Source organism: Oncorhynchus nerka, linkage group LG14 (genome assembly GCF_034236695.1).
Source record: "Oncorhynchus nerka isolate Pitt River linkage group LG14, Oner_Uvic_2.0, whole genome shotgun sequence".
NCBI lineage: Eukaryota > Metazoa > Chordata > Actinopteri > Salmoniformes > Salmonidae > Oncorhynchus > Oncorhynchus nerka.
The window spans coordinates 66,734,188-66,752,753 of record NC_088409.1 but is presented as its reverse complement, the minus strand read 5'-3'; the positions used below and the strand labels follow the sequence as shown (position 1 = coordinate 66,752,753).

Here is an 18,566-nt window from a genome sequence, read left to right as displayed (position 1 = left end):
GTTGCGGTTATTTACTTGTTGCTAGTAGCTTATTTTATACTGAACAAAAATATAAATGCAAGCTGCAACAGTTTCAAAGAATTGACTTGAGTTACAGCTCATACGAGGAAATCGGTCAATTGAAATGCATTCAGTATGTCCTAATCTATGGATTTCACGACTGGGAAAACCGATATGCATCGGTTGGTCATACCTTTAAAAAAAATAATGGCCTCAGCATCTCATCGTGGCATCTACATTCACATTGCCATTGATAAAATGCAATTGTTTTCATTGTAGCTTATGCCTACTGTTACTATAAACCATGTAAGTGAGTAGATGCGTGCATATATGGTGTTGAGGTGCCGAAACGAAAGAACAAGCCACAACCAACATCCAACCGTGTTTACATGGAGAGTCTCTTCGATGTATGACGGGTGTATTTATCCCTGTGACACACCTGAGCCCAGGTGTGTCCCATTTCACTGATGACCCACCCAGCTCTGCCCACTGTCATATACATGGTCTGCTATTGTGAGGACAGTTGGATGTACTGCCAAATTTTCTAAAGCCTCCAATGTTTTTGGGAAAGAAACTAAAATTCAATTTTCTGGTGGATGTTCCTGGAGTCAGCATGCCAATTGCATGCACCTTCAATTTGCTACATCTGTGGCATTGTGTTGTGACAACTGCACATTGTTGTGGCCTTTTATTGTTCACAGCACAAGTTTCATGCTGTTTAATTTAGATTGATATGCTACACCTGTCAGGTGGGTGGATTACCTTGGCAAAAGAGAAATGCTCACTAACGACTGTAAACAAATTTGAGAGGTATTCTTTTTCTGTGGAAAATGTGTGGGATTGTGATTTTGGTTTGCAATGGCGTACACCACTGACAATTTGAAATGGTCCACCCACAGACCGTGTGGTGAAGGTCCAATGGAGCCTTTTCAACCTCACCAGGCTGAAGAAATGTGGCTTGGTTCTAAGACCCTCAAACTTTTGCAGATGCACCATTGAGGGCATCCTGTCAGGCTGCACACCACCTGGTACTGGCAACTGCAGTGCTTTCCAGAGTGTGGTGCGGTCTGCACAATGCATCACTGGGGGTCACATTGCCTGCCCTACAGGACACCTACAGAACCTGATGTTACAGGAAGGCCAAAAAGGACATCAACCAGCCAAGCCATGGCCTGTTCGAGTGCATCAAAGCTGGGACTGAGAAGCTGTTTTTCAATCTCAGGGAGACCAGACTGTTAAATAGCCGGCCTCCACCCAGTACCCTGCCCTTAGTCACTGTCATTAGCTGGCTACCACCTGGTTACTCAACCCTATGTACATAGTCATGGGATCACTGGTCACTTGAATGTTTACATACTGTTTAGTAATTTCATGTTTATACTGTACCCTAGTCAATGCCCCCCGACATTGATCGTCTTGATATTTGTATATTTCATTATTTTACTTTCTGTGTATTGTTGTGAATTGTTAGATACTACTGCACTGTTGGAGCTAGGAACACAAACATATCGATACACCCGCAATAACATGTTAAAAATGTGTGTGACCAATAAAATTAGCTTTGAAACATGGGATCAACGTTTATATTTGTGTCCAGGGTACTTTCCCTGAAGAACTGCGCAACGTTGGGGAAAAACATGTAATTCAGTACAAACCGTCACGCACACCCGCCCAGAGCCTTGCCTGGGAGAAGCCGAGACCATAGAAATAGTGATGCCTGAAACTCCGTATTTGATCACGCCCACAGAAACATCTAGGCGCAACTGAGGTTGTTCGATTGTTGTTCGATTACCGGGCTATAGACCGAGACATTAACACACGTGCTTGGCATCATGCCCCTTATGCTGTTGTCTGTGTCCAATAATGTTTGTACCATGTTTTGTGTTGCTTCCATGTCATGTGTTGCTGCCATGCTATGTTGTTTTAGGTCTATCTTGTCATGTGTGTTTTATCCAAAATGTGTATTTAATCCCAGCCCCCGTCACCGTAGGAGGCCTTTTGCCTTTTGGTAGGCCGTCATTGTAAATACGAATTTGTTCTTAACTGAATTGCCTAGTTAAATAAATATAATTACGCCGGGAAACCCGGCTCATGCCCCGGAGGCAGCCTCGTTACAAAATGCAATCACTTTTCACGTGCATTAAACTCCTCCTACATGGTGAACCGGGCCATCTTAATCGAATCCCCTCACTTGCTGTTCCTTGAGCTTGTTCGAGCGAGACGTGTTGACATCATCCAAAACATTTCCCACAACAGTCAGGAAAGAAAATGAGTCTTCCAGACTCCAGATCGCCGGGCAAACAGTCTTCTCCGGGGCTACAGGTAAGAAAAAAGTGTTCATTGTGAACTAGTCATTCAGTATAAGCATCTGGAATGTTTGGAGGAAGTTGTTTATTTGTTAACTTCTTCAGCTTTTCGATTACCTTCAGCCTGAGACTGTATAAAGTAGGCAAAATGTTCTCTCAAGGTAATGAATACAGTCTGCTTTGTCACCGATTTACCAGTTTGTTCTAAAATAGTAGCCTTATGATGACATGTGTATTCTACACTGTTACGATCTCACGCAAATCTGGGCCAGTAATTCACGAAGCGTTTCAAAGTAGGAGTGCTGCTCCAGGAACAGTTTAGCCTTTTATATCATAATTATTATGATTATACGGGGGACCTGTTCCTAGAGTAGTACTCCTACTAGAATAGCACTCCTACTCTAAGAACTATAAGTTCTTGGCTCTCATACTGACAAGTGTGGAGGGTGTTGCTGCTCTGCTGACCAGGCAGGTAGGCACATCCTTGAGACGACAGTATTTATCTACCGTGTAGCAGTTGGACGATTCCTTATCTCACACTGAGTCAGTCCACCTCTTGAGACAAATCGCTTAGAAATGGACCTGCTGACTGATTGCCACATTGTTATGTAGGTGGTGTCCCTACCTCTTTCATCACATAATTAAATATATTATTTGAAACAATGAATTGAATGTTTATTTGTGCTTCATTGATGTGAAGTGGGCCTTGACCATACTCCGTTCCTAGCCCGTTCCCTAACAGTTTCTAACCCTAACCTATATCCCTCCCTGTACCTAACCTTAGCAGTCTCCCTGTCCCCAGAGTTGTTCTGTAGTGCAGCTGAATGTGGGTGGTCATGTGTTCACCACATCTCTGTCTACGCTGCGTAAACACCCTGACTCCCAGCTGGCCTTCATGTTCAGTAGTGGTCAGCAATCCAAACTGCCCACCGACGCCAAGGGACGCTACTTCATCGACCGCGACGGGACGCACTTCGGAGCCATTCTTCAGTTCCTACGCACCCAGCGCCTGCCCACAGAGAGTGTTCTGGAGGTTTGTGACAAACACACACACTAGCCCATATGTTGGAACCCTGAACCAATGAGGTAGCCCATCATGCATTGTCATCATCCCTGAGATCTTTTGCCCCCAGTAGTTACGAAACTTCATAATATGTGAGTCCTACGTGTGGTTGTGTGTAACAGGTTTACCAGGAGGCGCTCCACTATGACGTCAGAACCCTGGTGAAGCAGCTGCAGGACTCAGCCCAGCTGTTTGGAGAAACAGTGGGGAGGCAGCAGTTCATCTCCAGGGTCCCCAACTATTTGGAGAACCTGGAGGTACAATAACAATACCTAGCGATATAATAACAATACCTAATGCCTGGGGTGATCCAGCAGCCTAAGCCGCTGTCTCTGGATTACATGTATTGAACTATTGTGGCGAGTATGAGTTTGAATCCGACCCAGTGCTCTAGCACTCTCTCTGCGCCCATCTACTCTATCTATCCTGTCCAGTAAACACAACAAATGTGAATTGAGTGGGACTGACCCACTCCTTAAAAATAGACTGCCTCTACATCGTCCCTGTCAAATAACTGATATCAATTAATATGAGATGTTATTTTTGGTCACTGTTATATGACTACCAGGTGTTGGTGAGAGTGGCCCGAGCAGAAGCCATCGCAGCCCGTCACTCTGCTGTCATCGTTTGTGTTCTGAGGACCGAGGAGGACCTGGGTCGCTATGACCATGCCGTCAACAACCTGGAGGAACAGGAAGTGGTGCGGTTCGGACCGTGGAAGGTGTGTAACTGTACTTGTGTTTCAGTGTGTGTACCTGTACTTAATAGTTTATGTATATGACTACTACTGATGCCACAAAGGCACTTTCAACTGGAAAAGTAGGCTTTAAATGGTGCTGGGGTTTCTCTTTCAAATACTCGTTTCGATGTCCCACGATGGGATTTGCTGGATAGGAGGATCACTACGGAAGAACCAGTCACATAACGTGTTACACGGCTAGCTATCGAGACCTGGTTAGCCCACGCTGCAAAACATAAGCTAACTTGGTCAGCTCGCTGGAAAGCAAGCTGACCACACTAGCATTCATACTTGCACAGCGGCAGTGTTACTAGCTCCCTTCTCGTTTATTTTAACCTACGTTCACTCGTTTGTTTCGTCACTGCAAATCCACCGGCCGAGGATGAGCTTCAGCTCCACACAACCCCGACGCCATTTGTGGCGAGGTTATGGATTCAGATTGTCATTGGGTCTACACTCATGTAGCCTTAATTTTTTGCAAGATGCATTAATTAATTAACTTTTTGTAGAAAGAAATGTTGGAACACATGAAAGGGGCTGAGATACAGGTCCAGAGACTGAAGAGGAAGCGAGACACCCCACAATTTTATTTATTTATTCTGGTTCAATGAACTAAGTAGATCATAGACACCAATGCAATAGCAACTGGCTATGGCAGACACACTCCGTTAAATAGACTGGAACAACAACAAAAAATGGCATGGTAAACAGCATTAGTGAACTATGCTATATATGTATGTGGAAACCCCTTCAAATTAGTGAACTCTGCTATTTCAGCCACACCCGTTGCTGACAGGTGTATAAAATTAGGCACACCGCCATGCAATCTCCATAGACAAACGTTGGCTGTAGAATGGCCTTACTGAAGAGCTCAGTGACTTTCAACGTGGCATCCTTAGTTTGTAAAATGCTAGAGCTGCCTGGGTAAACTGCAAGTGCTGTTATTGTGAAGTGGAAACTTCTTAGTGCAACAACCGCTCAGCCATGAAGTGGTAGGACACACAATCTCTCACAACAGAACCGCCGAGTGCTGAAGCTCGTAGCACGTAAAAATTGTCTGTCCTCTGTTGCAACACTCACTACCAAGTTCCAAACTACCTCTGGAAGCAACGTCAGCACAAGGACTGTAAGTCGGGAGCTTCGTGAAATGGGATTCCTGGCCGAGCAGCCGCACACAAGCCTAAGACTGCGCACAAGCCATTGGACTGGAGCGATTTTTATTTTACCTTTATTTAACTAGGCAAGTCCATTAAGAACAAATTCTTATTTTCAATGACGGCCTAGGAACAGTAGGTTAACTGCCTGTTCAGGGGCAGAACGACAGATTTGTACCTTGTCAGCTCGGGGGTTTGAACTTGCAACCTTCCGGTTACTAGTCCAACGCTCTAAACACTAGGCTACCCTGCCGCCCCAATCACGATTCACCATCTGGCATTCCGACGGTCAAATTTGGGTTTGGCGGATGCCAAGAGAACGTTACCTGCCCCAATGCATAGTGCCAACTGTAAAGTTAGGTGGAGGAGGAATAATGGTTTGGGGCTGTTTTTCATGGTTCGGCTAGGCCCCTTAGTTCCGGTGAAGGGGAATCTTAACGCTACAGTATACAATTACATTGTAAACTATTCTGTGCTTCCTACTTTGGCAACTGTTTGGAGAAGGGCCTTTCCTGTTTCAGCACAACAATGCCCCTGTGCACAAAGCGAGGTCCGTACAGAAATGGTTTGTCGAGATCGATGTGGAAGAACTTGACTGGCCTGAACAGAGCCCTGACCTCATCCATTGAACACCCTTTGGAATGTTGACTGTGAGCCAGGCCTAATCGCCCAACCTCACTAATGCTCTTGTGGCTGAATAGAAGCAAGTCCCCGCCACAATATCCCAACATCTAGTGAAAAGCCTTCCCAGAAGATTGGAAACTCTTATAGCAGCAAACCAACTTCATAATAATGCCCATGATTTTGGAATGAGATGTTCGACTAGCGTGCCTCAGGGAGATGATGGACCTGTGTTACTAACACCGCCGGTACCTCCCTCTCTGGAAAGGAGGGCTAATCTGCCTCCATTCTTCAGAAGACGTACAAAGCCTCAGTCCGAGCACTCAACGTGACCTCTTTATTGCTAGCTTACCAGCAAAAAGTTACTGTAGGAGGTGGGGAAAAAAATGAATTTGGACATTTTAAGGCTGTGGTTGTACCATGAGTGGTGAGAGCGAGGGTACTTTGGTTAAGCTTGTCCAGCTTGACAGACAAATAGAAAGTGGGCCTACTCTATACACCGGTAACACGCAAGGAGTGGTTTTGTCCCGCTGCCGTGTGTCAGAAGTGTAACATTTGTATGAAAGAAGGCGACGACATCTGGCAGACCTGGGCTCTGTTGCCGCTTGTTGGTTCCTGCAACTATCCTTCCCAGCCTCACAGCTGAGATGGGGCAACAAGCTGGTTTTGAAGGACCAAAGCCCCTGGCAACACAGCAGACTGCCAGTACCCAGGTTCGAAACTTGAACCAGGGTAACCCTGGGGGTAAACAGTCTTTTGCCGCAATGTTCCGCCCTCTTAACCTCCCTAAGGTGGGCAAGAGGGGTCGACCAACCTACTATTTTCCACATCGTAGAATAATAGTGAAGACATCAAAACTATGAAATAACACATATGGAATCATGTAGTAACCAAATAAGTAGCCACCCTTTGCCTTGATGAAAGTTTTGCATGCTCTTGGCATTTTCTCAACCAGCTTCATGAGGTAGTCACTTGGAATGCTTTTCTAACATTCTTGAAGGAGTTCCCACATATGCTGAGCACTTGTTGGCTGCTTTTCCTTCACTCTGCGATCCGACTCATCCCACACCGTATCAATTTGGTTGAGCTCGGGGGATTGTGGAGGTCAGGTCATCTGATGCAGCACTCATCACTCTAAATCTTGGTAAAATAGCCCTTACACAGCCTGGAGGTGTGTTGGGTCATTTCCCTGTTGAAAAACAAATTAGAGTCCCACAATGCCCAAACCAGGTGGGATGGTGTATCACTGCAGAGATTGCTGTGGTAGCCTGCTGTTTAAGTGTGCTTTGAATTTTAAATAAATCACAGACCGTGTCACCTGGAAAGCATCCCATACCATAACACCACCTCCACCATGCTTTATGATGGGAAATACAAATGCGGAGATCTGTTCACCCACTCCGCATCTCACAAAGACACGGCGGTTGGGACCAGAAATCTCAAATTTGGACTCCAGACCAAAGGACAGATTTCCACTGGTCTAATGTCCATTGCTCGTGTTTCTTAGCCCAAGCAAGTCATCTTATTGGTGTCCTTTAGTAGTCGTTTCTTTGCAGCAATTTAACCAAGAAGACCTGATTCACACAGTCTCCGCTGAACAGTTGATATTGAGATGTCTGTTACTTGAACTCGGTGAAGCATTTATTTGGGCTGCAATTTCTGAGGCAGGTAACTCTAATGAACTTCTCCTCTGCAGCAGAGGTAACTCTCTGTCTTCCAATCCTCTGGCGTCCTCATGAGATCCAGTTTCATCATAGCTCTTGATTAAATTTTCCGGATTAACTGACCTTCATGTCTTAAAGTAATAATGGACTGTTGTTTCTCTTTGCTTATTTGAGCAGTTCTTGGTCTTTTACCAAATAGGGCTATCTTCTGTATACCCCCTACCTAACACAACTGGAAGGAAAGAAATTCCCACAAATGTAACTTTAACAAGGCACATCTGCTAATTGAAATGCATTCCAGGTGACTACCTCATGAAGCTGGTTGAGAAAATGCGAAGCTGTCAAGGCAAAGGGTAGCTACTTTTAAGAATCTGAATTTGTTTAACACTTTTTTTGGTTACTACATGATCCCATATGTGTTATTTCATAGTTTTGATGTCCTCACTATTATTCTGCAATGTAGAAAAATAGTAAAAAATTAAGAAAAACCCTGGAATGAGTAAGTATTCTAAATCTTTTGACCGCTAGTGTGTTTCCTTTGCAGCAGCACACGTTCATGGAGAATCTGCACTTTACCCCCAAGCGCCCTCCTCCCCTATACTCTCCCCTTTGCGCCTGTTCAGGTTCCAGCCAGGAAGTCCGCTCTCCCGGCACCCTTAGCTGTCTGGGGCTCTGTCGCCTGATATCTGGTACTCCCAAGTCCACAATGCTCAGGCTTTCTCCTCATCCCTTTTTTATTTATTTTTATTTTTAACCCTGCGCTTGGCTCACGCAGTTGGGCCACTGCCCGCTCTACCTCCTTTTACTGGAGCGAGCAGCTGAGGATACTTTTGCTGTTGTTAACCTTCCTCCCCGGAATAGGGCCAAGACGGGTCCAGACACTGCTTTACTGCAAGGGTGATATCTTGGGTTTTTTTCTCTGTTAAGTAGAGTGATTGAACAAGGCTTATCCCTCATCTTAGAGCCTCTCGACAGCCAGGGAAGCTCTGGTTGCCAGAGATCACCCTCCTGCTTTACAACCAGCTCTGGCAGCTACCATTACCCAGTGATCTTTTGGCCCAAGCGAACAAGATTTTCCACCCTGCCCCAGGAACCATTGCCCTCTGGGCCTGGCCCATGAGAGGATGAATCTGAATGCGACAAGCTTTCCACTCCGAGTCAATGAGACTATCCAGAGTGTCAGTGTCTCTTCTACACTATGGAACTAGTGGTGTGTTTTTGAGATGTGGCTATCCCATTGGATAGTGGAGGCTGTTATACTGGCGACCCCACATACATTTGAGGTTTTACCGACTGCATGTCACTGCACCTTTCTTTGGCGCATACTGCCCTCAGTGTCGGATCCTGAGGATTGATCATGTCGGACCGTGATACGGGAGTTGGGCATAGCCCATAGTGAGACATCGAATCAAGTATTTGAGAGCTAACTCCAGGTTAATTGCGTAACCCCGGTTCTTTGAGAATATTGGTGCGATGTGCGAGCAGGGAAATGCAGTGATGCCTTATAAAGCGTGAGGGACACCTCATTCGCCGTCTGTCACACAACCCAACGTTGTGTGATTGGTTCCCCCGTAGCGATCTGCCTATCCAGTGAATCCCATAGTGAGACATTATTCTCACTCATATTCTCAGAAAACCAGGGTTAGGCAGAGAACATGTGTTACGCAAGTAACCTTGAGTTATGTTTCTCTCATTGTGTGTGTTTGTGTCCCTACAGGCCCCTCCGACTGCCATTGACCTGTTGGACTGCATCAAGATGGATGTAGAGGCCAGGGGATACAAAGTGAGATACGAGCCTCACAGCTCAGACAGAGGCTTTTTGTTCAAGACCAATGATGGCTTCCTGTACAAACTCATCTTCACTTGGTGGTAACAGAATGACAAGTGTGTGGTGTAGAACATCTATGGCGGCCTTCTGATTCTCTACCCTTCTCCAGAAGTGTGCACTCACCCTCATGCATTTAAAACCATTTGATTTGTGTTACCAAGTCTGGAAGGTCTTTCCACCATATTTATTACACCAGTCCGTTCCTTTTAAATCCACGAGGGGGACTGTATGAGTGCTCACTTCACCCTTCACGTTACCAGACAGAGACGTGCACAGAGATCCTATTATATTAGAATCTATTTAGAAAATAATTGGATCATATTGAAGTTCTAATGTGTCATTCTATGGAGGTGTGTATGTATAGATGTACGCTCCCCTATGTATTTATTTGGACAGTGAAGCTAAAACGTTTAGTTGGGATCTATACTCCAGCATTTGGATTTGAGATCAAATGTTTTATATGAGGCGACAGTACAGACTGTCACCTTTTTTATTTGAGGGTATTTTCATACATATTTACTGTTTTATGTATCTAATCCCCCCCATTTGAAGGTGTGTAACACTGGTTAACCCTATCAATCCTGAGACCCCAGCAAAAATCAGCATGTCAAACCAAAAACTGTTTTTTCAAAATGTTTGCTAATTTATAATACAAAACAACTACAGCAATATCACATTTACATAAGTATTCTGACTCTTTACTCAGTACTTTGTTGAAGCACCTTTGGCAGCAATTACAGCCTTGAGTCTTATTGTGTATGACTCTACAAGCTTGGCACACCTGTATTTGGGGAGTTTCTCTCATTCTTCTCTGCAGATGCTCTCAAGCTCTGTCAGGTTGGATGGGGACTGTCGCTGCACAGCAATTTTTAGGTCTCTCCAGAGATGTTCAAGTCCAGGCTCTGGCTGGGCCACTCAAGGACATTCAGAGACTTGTCCAGAAGCCACGCCTGCGTTGTCTTGGCTGTGTGGTTAGGATTGTTGTCCTGGTGAATATTCACCCCAGTCGGATGTCCTGAATACTCTGGAGCAGGTTTTCATCAAGGATCTCTCTCTACTTTGCTTCGTTCATCTTGCCTCGATCCTGACTAGTCTCCCAGTCCCTGACGTTGTAAAAACCCTCCACAGCATGATGCTGCCACCACCATGCTTCACCCTAGGGATGGTCCCAGTTTCCTCCAGATGTGATGCCTGACATTTAGGCCAAAGAGCTCAATCTTGATTTCATCAGACCAGAGAATCTTGTTTCTCATGGTCTGAGAGTCTATAGGGGCCTTTTGGCAAACTCCAAGAGGGCTGTCATGTGCCTTTTACTGAGGAATGGCTTCCGTCGGGCCACTCTACCATAAAGGCCTGCTTGGTGGAGTGCTGCAGAGATGGTTGTCCTTCTGGAAGGTTCTCCCGTCTCCACAGAGAAACTCTGGAGCTCTGTCAGGGTCAACCATCGGGTTGTTGGTCACCTCTCTGACAAAGGCCCTTGTCCCCGATTGCTCAGGTTTGCCGGGCGGCCAGCTCTAGGAAGAGTCTTGGTTGTTCCAAACTTCTTCCATTAAATAATGATGGAGGCCACTGTGTTCTTGGGGACCTTCAATGCTGCAGACATTTCTTGGTGTCCTTTCTCAGATCTCTGCCTAGACACAATCATGTCTCGGGGCTCTATGGACAATTCCTTTGACCTCATGGCATGGTTTTTGCTCTGACATGCACTGTCATCTGTGTGACCTTTATATAGATGGGTATGTGTCTTTCCAAATCATGTCCACTCAATTGAATTTACCACAGGTGGACTCCAATCAAGTTGAATAAACATCTCAAGGATGACCAATGGAAACAGGATGCACTAATTTCGAGTCTCATAGCAAAGGGCCTGAATACTTATGTAAATACATTTTAAAATGGTTTTATACAATTGCTAAACATTTCTCAACCTGTTTTCGCTTTGTCATTATTGGCTATTGTTTGTTGCGGAGGATAATTTTTCTTAATCCATTTTAGTCTGTAACGTAGCAAAATTTGAAAAAGTAAAGGGATCTGAATACTTTCCAAAGGCACTCTATATTTACCCTCCCAATGAAGTGTTTTACAATTATTATTTTTGGGGGGGACCACCAAGGTTACAAGTAGGACACAACAAAATTTGCTTTCATGAGTTTATTGACAAATGTCAATTATAAATTTAATTGATATGAATGCTGTAAGTAGTGACTGTGACAACTCAGTTGATGCCGCAAACTCCACAATCTGAGCTTATTATAGACATTGTGTCCTGGGGTTTCCTATGATTTTCTATGTAGAATGATCCCTTAACTTCTAACCAGTGGTGTAAAGTACTTAAGTAAAAATACTTGAAAGTACTACTTAAATAGTTTTTAGGGGTATCTCTACTTTACTATTTATATTTTTGATGATAACTTTTACTTTACTACATTCCTAAAGAAAATGATGTTTTTACTTCATACAGTTGCCCTGACACCCAAATGTACTTGTTACATTTTGAATGCTTAGCAGGACAGGAAAATTGCCTAATTCACACACTTATCAAAAGAACATCCCTACTGACCCTGATCTGTCATTCTCACTAAACACATGCTTCATTTGTAAATGATGTCTGAGTGTTGGAGCATGCCCCTCGCTATCCGTAAAATAAAATAAAAACTGGAAAATGATGCCATCTGGTTTGCTTTATGTAAGGAATTTGACATTTTTGATACTTAAGTATAATTAAAACCAAATAATTTTACTCAAGTAGTATTTTACTTGAGTAATTTTCTATTAAGGTATCTTTACTTTTACTCAAGTATGACAATTGGGTTCTTTTCCCACCACTGCTTCTAACGACTCTTGTGTAGGTTGTGAGAGTCATAGAGCAAGACGTTGGTTGTTGCTCTAACCATCCGGACTCTTGTCTCACAAACACAGCTGTTGCTCAGCCATTCATGCCATCAGTGGAATGGAACTTTGCCAAAATACTTAGGCCAGGATTCAAGCCGATCACCCATTTCCTTCTCTGCACCATTTTAAAGGCAATGTTACCGTTGTTGCAAAGATCGCATTCAAAGTAAATGCTGCAGATAGTGGCTCAATCCTTTAAATGTCGAATGCTGGCCATAGCCATTGTTCAGCTGGAACTTGTATTTTTGCTATCACAGTAACTAACCCCTGACACCATACAACAGAATGTGTATCATGATGAGTAACCTTGCTTGGGATCTTGTGGTAGACTGTTTTCGAGAGACCTGGGTTAAATCTAGTCTGTCCTCAGATGGGTCTAGAAGCGTCACAGCGGCTGTTTGGCCATTTGGTGAACCACACTGGCATGTGGATTTTTATCTTGTGTGAGACCAGAAGACTTGCGTTAGCTCCCCCGAGATACAAACAGATTACACCCTGGAACTGTTTTGTGGTTGTGCCCTGCTCAAGCGCATAACAGCAGGAGTTGGCATCTAGGATAAAATGCCAACAGCTCTCCATTTGCCGGTTCACATCCACCAGATTATTCCATTTAGACCAAGGATTCAAACCAGCAACCCTCCGGTTGTTGGCCCGCCCCTATAACCTCTAGGCTACATGCAGCACTGTAGTTCAGCAAACGATTTTTGCACTTACCTGATCAAGATGGTCCAGTTTTCTGAATGGCTGAACTGCGGACTCTCAAAAATGTCAAACATGCATCAGCATAGAGACCCACTCTGACTCTGTCATCAGTCAGCCCAGATCATGGATTGTAAAAAAACTGAACGATGGTGCCAAAAAAGTTAGGCTCAGAAAAAGGCTCTTGAGGTAGACTGCTAAATGTGTGAAATTAACCGACTGGTTCTGCTGGTGTGAATGTTTTCTCAGCTGCTGCTGAGAAAACGGACAACGACACACACACTTACAGATTTAGCTTACTGCTGCCATTTACAGTTTGCCTGTATATCGTATGCTAATTATTTAGATAAAAAGCAGTAGCACTGGTATTTAATCCAGTTTCAAATACAAGTCATGTATTACAATGAAACACTGAATTAATGCATAATAATTGCTAAATCATATTTTAAAGGTCAATCCGGGGACTGTATTTTAATAGTTTTATCTGTTTATTCGCGTCTGAATTTGTCTCGCCAGCCAGCCAGTGGGTCTTAGTTTATGATCTGGCAGAGGGAGAGACTGCCAGATCCTTAATGTAGCCATTGAATGTATTATACAGCCAATACATTAAGGAACTGTCCCTCTCTCGACGTAAAGGCTCCTGCCTTCATAAAATCATTCATAACCATGAATATTGCAGTATCATTCATAATAACCTTCATACCAAATAAATACCCGATGAAGATCCTTTCAGGATCAAAACATTATTTGTTTGTGAATAAAGGTACCTCGTGGAGCTTATGCGTGTGCGGGCTCTATTTAATACAGCATCAATCACATGTAATTTAAAGTTCTGTTTTCATTACAGTATTGCTATTATTATCACATTATTTTTATAGTAGAAATATCTGGTGGGATTGAGCTGGGTGGTGTTACTCACTAGGTTTAGTTCTGCGTCATCCAGATCTGGGTTAACATAGTATTTTAAATCTTTCCAATAATTTGAGCGTTTGCTTGAGCCTGCCTGACGTGCCAGATTGATGGGTTTTGCAATTTTGGGACTATTCCATGTCCATCAAAATAAGGGAAAGAATACATAGAAATATTGATTTTGGTAAGTTTAATACATGATTGGTTGAAGTTATTCATAAACATTTGCTACTCCCCTGATAACGTAATACCCCCCTGATGACATAATAAGCAGAAAAGTTATTACGGTAACTAATTCTGTGTTACGTTCTGATTTTATTTAGAAAATTGACATCATGAATAGTTTTATGAATGCCAATCTATAATCAAGTAAAGTATTACCTGTGTGTGTGTGTGTGTGCATTTCAATGTACTTTTTAGTGTCTACTATATGTATGAGTATTAAATTACTTTGCCATCTGTCTGTGCATGTGTGTACAATTCGATGTGTGCTTGTGAGCAGGGTTGGGGAGTAACTGTAGTCTGATAAATAAAAACACTTGAATAAGTAACATTACACATACTTTTGAGAAAAAATATTATTTTAAATTCAGAAAGTTTTTTAATTTCACCTTTATTTAACCAGGTAGGCCAGTTGAGAACAAGTTCTCATTTACAACTGCGACCTGGCCAAGATAAAGCAAAGCAGTGCAACAAAAACAACAGAGTTACACAAACAAATGTACAGTCAATAACACAATAGAAAAATCTATGTACAGTGTGTGCAAATGTAGAAGAGTAGTGAGGTAGGCAATAAATAGGCCATAGTGACAATAATTACAATTTAGCATTAATACTGGAGTGATAGATGTGCAGATGATGATGTTCAAGTAGAGATACTGGGGTGCAAGAAGGTAAGTAATAATATTGGGATGAGCTAGTTGGGTGTGCTATTTACAGATTGGTTGTGTACTGGTACAGTAAGCTGCTCTGACAGCTGATGCTTAAAGTTAGAGAGGGAGATATAAGACACCAGCTTCAGTGATTTTTGCAATTCGTTCCAGTCATTGGCAGCAGAGAACTGGAAGGAAAGGCGGCCGAAGGAAGTGTTGGCTTTGGGGATGACCAGTGAAATATACCTGCTGGAGCGCGTGCTTCAGGTGGGTGTTGCCATGGTGACCAGTGAGCTGAGATAAAGCAGAGCTTTACCTAGCAAAGACTTATAGATGACCTGGAGCCAGTTGGTTTGGCGATGAATATGTAGTGCGGGCCAGCCAACAAGAGCATACCAGTCGCAGTGGTGGGTAGTATATGGGGCTTTGGTGACAAAACGGATGGCTCTGTGATAGACTACATCCAATTTGTTGAGTAGAGTGTTGGAGGCTATTTTGTAAATGACATTGCCGAAGTCAAGGATCGGTAGGATAGTCAGTTTTACGAGGGTATGTTTGGCAGCATGAGTAAAGGAGGCTTTGTTGCGAAATAGGAAGCTTGTTTGGAGGTTTGTTAGCACAGTGTCCAAAGAAGAGCCAGATTTATACAGAATGGTGTCGTTTGCGAAAAATACATGAAAGCTGTTTTCTCAATGACATTCAATTCAGCATTTAAAGTTTTAAGTTTATCACTTAGCAATTCTGAACAGAAGTCAGAGACCACTATGATGACACACCAAATGCATTTGGATACTTTTTGTCTTCTTTTCATGCCATTTAAAGAGATTATTATATACTTTTTGTATACTTTTTAGCCAGTAGTTTTGAAAGTAGTGCTCACGAGCCAAAAGTGGTCCCCAGAAATTGCGTACTATGTCAAATACTGTATGTGCACCACGTCATTGCTCTCTCTTGATCTGCTGTGTGTGCACATCTTGCTGTCTTTCACTCAAATGGCGAGGGGCTGAAGCTCCTTAGCTAGAACAGGAATTGCTAGGTGTCTGGGCCATGTGGGGGGAAATGCCGGGATAAGGGCGCAGCACAGCTTCCAGTAAAATAGTAACATTCAAACAATGGATTTCATGGCTAATTTAAGGTAAGGCGGTAATTCTGTCCATAGATTATGCATGTATGAAGTGCACATTTACACATCCAGCCCAAAGCGGGAGGTTTCAAAAATTCTAGAGGATATCTTTAAAGGCCTAGTGCAGTCAAACATGATTTGCCTATGTTTTATATGTTTCCACACTGAGGTTGGAATAATATTGTTAAAATTATGATTTTGCCCTTTTAGTGTAAGAGCTGTTTGAAAAGACCGCCTGAAATTTTAGCCTGTTTCTTGGTGGGATGGAGTTTTGGCCTGCCTTGTGACATCACCAGGGGCTAAATTGGTTAAGAGTTCCAAACCTCACTGCAAATAAGAGCATGTTTTCAGTTTTCCCCTCCCAATTCAGACCACTCCCAGACAGTCCTAGCAAAATTACTGCTTGAGAAATTGCACTCTGCTGAGAAGCAATTTTATTTTTTACCATTTTAATTTAAAACAATCACAGTAAGGTACTTAATTGTTTCCCAGAAATGATTTGATATTGAGATAAAAACGGCTGCATTGAGGAAAGTAATTCAAGAATAAGTTACTGAATTTGGGTAATCCAAAAGTGACTTTACTGATGACAATTTTGGACAAGTACACTGCCTATAGAAGGTCTACACCCAAATCAAATTGATTTATATAGCCCTTCTTACATCAGCTGATATCGCAAAGTGCTGTACAGAAACCCAGCCTAAAACCCCAAACAGCAAGCAATGCAGGTGTAGAAGCACGGTGGCTAGGAAAAACACTCTAGAAAGGCCAAAACCTAGGAAGAAACCTAGAGAGGAATCAGGCTATGAGGGGTGGAGATTATAACAGAACAATGCCAAGATGTTCAAATGCTCATAAATGACCAGCATGGTCAAATAATAATCACAGTAGTTGTCGAGGGTGCAACAGGTCAGCACCTCAGGAGTAAATGTCAGTTGGCTTTTCATAGCCGATCATTAAGAGTATCTCTACCGCTCCTGCTGTCTCGAGAGTTGAAAACAGCAGGTCTGGGACAGGTAGCACGTCCGGTGAACAGGTCAGGGCTCCATAACTGCAGGCAGAACAGTTGAACACCCTCCCCCATTTTGCTGCCTTAAAATAAAAGTGATTAAACTAGATTTGTTTTTCCTACAGATCTACTAATAACATTTTCAATGTGAAAGAAAGTTTTTTTTTTTTTTATTCCTCAAAATATATAATTGTTTGTGTGAGTGAGTATTACTATATGATGTGCATGAGTTTGTTGTAATTGGCAGTGGGTGGTGGTATGTGCATCAAATTGAGGGAAGTAGTACATACCCAGCTGGGCCGATTCCAGCTGCGAGTCAGGGCACTCGGCCGACGTCATGTGACCCGAGTCTGGGCCGCCTTAGGCAGTATTACTTATGGCTAGGATGCGGGGGTTGAGCTCGGGCCGATTCCGGTGTGAGTTATCTGGCCCAAATGTATTACTTGGGGCTCGGGCCGATTGGGGCTACTCTCTGGCAGATGATTACATGGGCTGTTTATATAACATTTAATTTTTTATTTTTACATATTTGCTCATTGTTTCTGTGATTAAAAAAATACAATGAACATTTAAATTAAATTATTTTAAGATTCCTGTTTAAGTAGTATTTTGATACTTTTCAAGGCAATTGATTAGCATGAAAAACTATGGATGGAGTCTCCCGAGTGGCGCAGGTCTAAGACACTGCTACAGATGCTAGTTCCATACCTGTGCCTGCAGCAAACGGGAGATTGGCCTAGCATTGTCTGAGTTAGGGGAGGGTTTGGCCGGCCGGGATGTCCTTATCCAATCGCGTTGTAGCGACACTTGTGGCGGGCCAGGCGCATGCACGCTAACACGGTCACCAGGTGTTTCCTCCGACACCATTTTTTGGGGGCGGTGGATAGGTATAATTTCTATGCATAAAATGTATAATAGTAATATTTAAAATTGGGTAATTTTGTATACATTTATTTACATTTGCATCGATTCGCTTCTGGGGGGATTTTGGTAAGATGTCGGCTGAATTCCAGTAGACAGAAACGGCCCGATGTACTTGGGACAATTCTGGGCAGTCATTCATTTTGAGTCCGACACCCAATTCAGGCCCCCCAGAAGAGGGCCACTTCTGGGCCAATTCCTCATTGCAAGCTGGGTAACATTGATTTTGGTATGTTGTCACATGATTATTTTTTGATGAATTACATTATTCATCAAAAGAGTTGTTACTCACCGGTTAATGTTATAACTTATTACATTTAGCGGAAAAGGTTAACCGTTCAACATTTTATTATATTAATCGGCAAGTTATTACATGAACCTGTTATTACATAAAAAATCAAAAAAGTTATTACAAATAGAAAACTTGTTTATTACATCAACCGTTGGAAAATGTATTACATTAACTGGTGTTACAGACCTCACTAACCATTTTACTCGCCCTAGCAGAGCTGGTTAGACTTGTTTTCAAATGATCTGGACAGGTGAGGGACTATACCATAACTGTGTTACTGTTTTTGCATGTACAAGACACGTTCAAGAAACACCCACATCTAAGCACGCTTCCAAGACGCAAATCTCACATTTCTTAATGAGGGCGAGAAAAACCGAGGCAAAATCAGCCAATCCAGCCCGTCTAACTTAAATGGGTGTACACTCCATTTAAAACCAGTGGGACCATACTCACAAACGTTTGCTTAAACCGAGG

General features: G+C 43.0%; 1 protein-coding gene across 1 annotated transcript; it reads left to right on the top strand.

Annotated features, from left to right (window-relative positions):
- The first annotated feature begins 2,182 nt into the window (after positions 1-2,182).
- kctd14 (potassium channel tetramerization domain containing 14) lies at positions 2,183-9,915 on the top strand. The gene is made up of 5 exons (XM_029646897.2): positions 2,183-2,322; positions 3,109-3,339; positions 3,492-3,626; positions 3,938-4,090; positions 9,265-9,915. Exons 1-5 carry the CDS (start codon positions 2,269-2,271, stop codon positions 9,418-9,420), a joined length of 729 nt encoding a protein of 242 aa, XP_029502757.1. The 5' UTR covers positions 2,183-2,268; the 3' UTR covers positions 9,421-9,915.
- Positions 9,916-18,566: the final 8,651 nt, after the last annotated feature.

Excerpts from the sequence above, each read along its gene's own strand:
- kctd14 (XM_029646897.2), top strand. The coding sequence starts at position 2,269 with ATGAGTCTTCCAGACTCCAGATCGCCGGGCAAACAGTCTTCTCCGGGG. Across the intron at positions 3,627-3,937 it reads ACTATTTGGAGAACCTGGAG|GTGTTGGTGAGAGTGGCCCG; the intron begins GTACAATAACAA and ends TATGACTACCAG. Across the intron at positions 4,091-9,264 it reads TGCGGTTCGGACCGTGGAAG|GCCCCTCCGACTGCCATTGA; the intron begins GTGTGTAACTGT and ends GTGTCCCTACAG.